Source organism: Oncorhynchus kisutch, linkage group LG29 (assembly GCF_002021735.2).
Source record: "Oncorhynchus kisutch isolate 150728-3 linkage group LG29, Okis_V2, whole genome shotgun sequence".
NCBI classification, from domain to species: Eukaryota; Metazoa; Chordata; class Actinopteri; order Salmoniformes; family Salmonidae; genus Oncorhynchus; species Oncorhynchus kisutch.
In genome coordinates this window covers 23,644,438-23,650,338 of record NC_034202.2, presented here as the reverse complement: position 1 = coordinate 23,650,338, position 5,901 = coordinate 23,644,438, and the positions used below count along the sequence as shown (strand labels likewise).

At 40.2% G+C, this 5,901-nt stretch overlaps 1 protein-coding gene across 5 annotated transcripts in view; it reads right to left on the bottom strand.

Moving 5' to 3' along the window:
* The window catches only part of LOC109874298 (retinoic acid receptor RXR-alpha-A), a 137,922-nt gene extending 134,536 nt beyond the window's left edge, over positions 1-3,386 (bottom strand). For 3 of the 5 annotated variants that reach the window (XM_031808888.1, XM_031808889.1, XM_031808893.1), the window contains exon 1: positions 3,131-3,386. In XM_031808888.1, the coding sequence (XP_031664748.1) occupies positions 3,131-3,158 (28 nt within the window). In that variant the 5' untranslated portion in view covers positions 3,159-3,386. The remainder of the gene's footprint in view (positions 1-3,130) is intronic. The other 2 variants (XM_031808892.1, XM_031808890.1) reach the window with 2 other exon arrangements.
* Between the last annotated feature and the right edge of the window lie 2,515 nt (positions 3,387-5,901).

The window sequence follows — 5,901 nt, the reverse complement described above, 5'->3', positions numbered from 1 at the left end:
ATAACTTGGGGGGAGGGGGAATAAAATCCCCCCACGGCAGCCAGTTTGGAGACCCTACCAAAGAGTTCATCTATATTTTTCTCACCATCATTGTCATGCTACAAGCAATACTTCTTATTTACATCCAGTAAGTTCCATGAAATCAACAATACAACACAAACCCATTTGAAGCTACAGACAATCTCCTGACCTCAACTGTGTCCCCACTCCGTTGAAACAGTGTCACAAAACTCATGTTACATAGTACACATTAGGATATATGAGGTCAGTTATCCTCAGTTATCTCTAGTCATAGATAACATAGTAACATCTCAGGTATTACAGGATCTGCTCTATGGAGCAGACAGGCTATTTAAGGCTGTATCCCTTTCTGTGTTTTATAACACACAAAGCTAAATAAACAACCCTTTCTCACAAAATCAATCCTTCGCTGGCAAAAGACACTCTACACTTCAAAACATGGTTTCTTGGCTCATTTTGATAGCCACGCTCAAATTCCTTCGACAAAATGAAGACATTGTCTGTTTTCAATGTCACCGCTCCATTCTTTAAGTGAGGAGGGAGAAGAAAATGAAAAAACAGGCTCCGGCGGCTAGCTAGCACCCTAGAGAACATACCCTGCCAAAAGCAGGATGTAATCATCACAGCCAGCAATCAATCCATAACTGTAAAATACTCTAGCTGTCATTTCAAACAGTGGCATGTTTGAATTCCTAATGCAGCACAACTCTAGATAATTACATAGAGCGAACAGCTAATCAATACATTCCAGGGCTTATCAGAGTTAGTGGTGTCCTTGAAGTGCGTAATTAACAATCAGAGCGTTAGAGTGAGTTTGGGGAAAGTTTGTATTTAAATCCCGAGTTAAGGGCCGACCAATCAAGAACGGACGAAGAATTGCCTGCTGATACAGCATGTTGAAACAGTGTAGAGTGATAAAAACCTTGGCTGTACTGAAGAAGCATAGAGAGATGCTGATTAATAAAACACTTCAACTATTACACTGCTATTACTGTTTTATTACAACACACACAGGCTCCATGCTATGATGGGTCTGGAAATATTTTGGGAAAAATCCGTAATTGATTTTAATATGGAGACACGGAAACTACAGCAGGCCTGTAAATGCAACCTGTCATGTCTATGTGAAAGTTGGCATGGTGATATGTGAGATGTATGTCTGATAAGTCATATAAAGGCCTGTGTGGTCACAGTGTCAGTGATCAGGTGTGTAATTAGATAGAGATATCCCAGACGTCCCTGTGCCTCTCATCTGTGCATATTGGCGGTGGCGGGCAGGCGGGCTGATGATGTGTCAAGGTGTAACATGAGGCGCCCCTGACCTGCAGACACAATAACATGGCTGCCTACAGCTCTGAGCTATGTCTCTGCTACATGGGACAAGTTGTGCTCTATACAGTTCACCAGACATACAGTAGCTGAGTATTAATGATTTATACCGTAAGTGTGTGTGTGTGTGTGTGTGTGTGTGTGTGTGTGTGTGTGTGTGTGTGTGTGTGTGTGTGTGTGTTCAAGGGACTTAAAATACATTTAAGGGACTTAAAATACCTATAAATCCACATTCTAAGTTGAAATAATATAAGTTCTAAGTTGTTTTCTCATACAGTTTAGGACAAAAAGATACTAGGCCTAGACTATATATGGCTAATTACTACTACATGAAAATAATGCTAATTAAAATCATACTAATCATCATTTTCATCATCATAATTGAGTGCTGTAATGAAAACGGGTACAGTGCTGAAGCAATACAATCAATGATCATAATTCTGAACTGCAATAGAAAACGGGTTATGTGAAAACAACTTAACAACGAATGACCAAAAATGGTCTTCATACACATGCTCTTAACATGTTGTAGCCATAAGACGGATAATAGAAGAAAAACAATAGTGTATACATTTCAATAGTGTACATTTCCACACATCTACGTTTACAATCATTACTTAATTGCTTTAAAAGAGTCAACTTTTTTATCGAATAAAATAAATCAAATTGGACTTGTTATTGATAAGCAATAAGTGCAAAATGGCTTTTAATTTCCGCAACAACATGAGTCTGAACCCCAAATCATTCCAACGCCCAGTATCAACTTTCTGAGTTGTCTCTCGTGCTCGAGTTGAACCCTCACCCTCTTATCGTTCGAAACCCTACTCATACACGACTTCAAAACATTGGGTGGAAACAAAAATACAAGCCGGGCCAATAAATTGGCTTGCGACGAATACATGGCATATATTCAATTGTGCAAGGTTACATTGTCTAGCATGCTTGCCTCTCGAAATAAATACCTCTAGTAAACATCGGCCTATTTGCCTACAGTTGTATTCTCTGGCTGGTATTTACTCAAGGAGTGTGCAGTCCATTTGGAACACTTTCAGTGCCAGGCTATTGTAGCCGATTGTATCGACTCCATTGCGCGTAGAATAATGTACTTACTGTAAAAACGGTATACTGGTAGTCTACCATGAACAACAGTTCGCTACCAAAGTTAGGCTATGGAGGTTTTTAAGTATATAATAAACTATTTCTCAAGTGCATATGCAATGCAATTTAGCCAAGTTTGTTTCTCTGCCCGGTAAATATAGATTTTCAAATAGCCTACTTAGATTAAATTAAATTAGCTGGAAGTGCCATAAAAATGCTAATCGACAATAGTTTGCAGAATACTCAGATATTAAATCTACGGAAAGAGAGAGTATGCTATAATTTTCCTGAATGAGATGTCACCCTAATCAATCGAATGTCATCAGCTCTGATAGGAGTGTGGTACACGGGAGAGTAGCAGCCGCTTATATTTAACAAGCCAACAAACTCAAGTTTCTCTCTTTTCAGTGAAACATAGGCTACGGTGAGAAAATGTTTTGATATTTACAAACAAAGAAGTCTATGTGTCTTTCCATATATTGCGCATAACGTAACCTAAACATTATTATCATTTGACATGAACGCAATTAGGCTAGCCTACTCATTTCTGACGCTTCAAAACGCAGTGCATAAATGACACCATTGCTCGTCAGCACTGCGTGAGTCTAAACGTTGTAACGTTGTAATCTCAAATACCCATATTGCAATAATATATCTTTTTTTTTATTGATGAAAAACTTACCCAATGACATGAAAGGTTTGGTTTCCATGTCTGGTGGGTTAGCTCATGCCAGCTGACACGACCGTGTGTGAGTTTTCAGACGGGGATCGAGGGCGTTATACTAAAAAGGCTGGAAAGATGGCTCCAGGTCAGTAAAAGTGACAGTCTTTCAAAAGCGATGTTCGATAGAGTAAAAATGCACCTATAGTTTCTAGTTCTGTTAGCTCACTCCTTGCGCTCCCTCTCTTGGGCTAGGTTTAGAACTCCAACTACTGGATCCTCACTGCAATAGGGACCCACGTAAGGGGGACTCGCACCAACGCAAGCAAACCGCAACGACACACGAGAAAGGGGGAGTGTAAAAGGAGTCCCTTGTAGGACTTTTAGTTTCGAAGCCAACGTGTGAAACGTATTAAATTAAGTATGCCTAACCTCATATAGCTGTCAGTTTAGCATCGGTCCATAAAAAAACAGAATTGCTAGCCGGTATGAAACCAAGCTCTCCAAGATACGCATTTACTCACAACTTGGCATCTCAAAATAACTTTGAATTGAGTCAAGGGGAGGGTAATTGAAGTGGCAATTTTCGTACTCCTTCTGTAGTGTCTTAATAGATGGGTTGAAGCTAGCATTCCTCAGGTGGATTAGCACATTTGCCTTGCATGCACCTATTGTAGGTCAAATCAAAGCAGTGGCACGGCCATAAACATCCACAATAGGCCCATTGAAAATGAGTACATTTGTCATATTTGAAGAATAAAGACTCTCAAAGGGAGGGACTATAACTAAAGATGAAGTAATACATAGAATGACAGGGCTTGAAGAAATGGTCAAATGGGGTTACATTAAGTGTTATTTTCCCACAACCTACTCTGACTGTCTTTCCACATCCACTGGTATCAACAGTGTTCACAAGCCATCCGCATGGCATATACAGTGCCTTGCGAAAGTATTCGGCCCCCTTGAACTTTGCGACCTTTTGCCACATTTCAGGCTTCAAACATAAAGATATAAAACTGTATTTTTTTGTGAAGAATCAACAACAAGTGGGACACAATCATGAAGTGGAACGACATTTATTGGACATTTCAAACTTTTTGAACAAATCACAAACTGAAAAATTGGGCGTGCAAAATTATTCAGCCCCCTTAAGTTAATACTTTGTAGCGCCACCTTTTGCTGCGATTACAGCTGTAAGTCGCTTGGGGTATGTCTCTATCAGTTTTGCACATCGAGAGACCGACATTTTTTCCCATTCCTCCTTGCAAAACAGCTCGAGCTCAGTGAGTTTGGATGAAGAGCATTTGTGAACAGCAGTTTTCAGTTCTTTCCACAGATTCTCGATTGGATTCAGGTCTGGACTTTGACTTGGCCATTCTAACACCTGGATATGTTTATTTTTTAACCATTCCATTGTAGATTTTGCTTTATGTTTTGGATCATTGTCTTGTTGGAAGACACATTTTGCAGACTCCATCAGGTTTTCTTCCAGAATGGTCCTGTATTTGGCTCCATCCATCTTCCCATCAATTTTAACCATCTTCCCTGTCCCTGCTGAAGAAAAGCAGGCCCAAACCATGATGCTGCCACCACCATGTTTGACAGTGGGGATGGTCTGTTCAGGGTGATGAGCTGTGTTGCTTTTACGCCAAACATAACGTTTTGCATTGTTGCCAAAAAGTTCAATTTTGGTTTCATCTGACCAGAGCACCTTCTTCCACATGTTTGGTGTGTCTCCCAGGTGGCTTGTGGCAAACTTTAAACAACACTTTTTATGGATATCTTTAAGAAATGGCTTTCTTCTTACCACTCTTCCATAAAGGCCAGATTTGTGCAATATACGACTGATTGTTGTCCTATGGACAGAGTCTCCCACCTCAGCTGTAGATCTCTGCAGTTCATCCAGAGTGATCATGGGCCTCTTGGCTGCATCTCTGATCAGTCTTCTCCTTGTATGAGCTGAAAGTTTAGAGGGACGGCCAGGTCTTGGTAGATTTGCAGTGGTCTGATACTCCTTCCATTTCAATATTATCGCTTGCACAGTGCTCCTTGGGATGTTTAAAGCTTGGGAAATCTTTTTGTATCCAAATCCGGCTTTAAACTTCTTCACAACAGTATCTCGGACCTGCCTGGTGTGTTCCTTGTTCTTCATGATGCTCTCTGCGCTTTTAACGGACCTCTGAGACTATCACAGTGCAGGTGCATTTATACGGAGACTTGATTACACACAGGTGGATTGTATTTATCATCATTAGTCATTTAGGTCAACATTGGATCATTCAGAGATCCTCACTGAACTTCTGGAGAGAGTTTGCTGCACTGAAAGTAAAGGGGCTGAATCATTTTGCACGCCCAATTTTTCAGTTTTTGATTTGTTAAAAAAGTTTGAAATATCCAATAAATGTCGTTCCACTTCATGATTGTGTCCCACTTGTTGATTCTTCACAAAAAAATACAGTTTTATATCTTTATGTTTGAAGCCTGAAATGTGGCAAAAGGTCGCAAAGTTCAAGGGGGCCGAATACTTTCGCAAGGCACTGTAAAAATCTATGTATTTATTGCAGATGCATAAAGGTTTAGGCACACTTGCACAGGCCCGGAGCTACCTATACAGCAGCATGATTTACACAACTCCCATTGCATTAGAGCACAGAGAAGTAGGTCATTTGTTCGTCATTGTTCCCCAGCTGTGCTGTTTTTGGAATAACAGCATCCTATCCCTCACCACATATGCTGCACACGTGGAATAACCATGTATTTATATACATTTCACAAGAGTGAAAAATAGATTT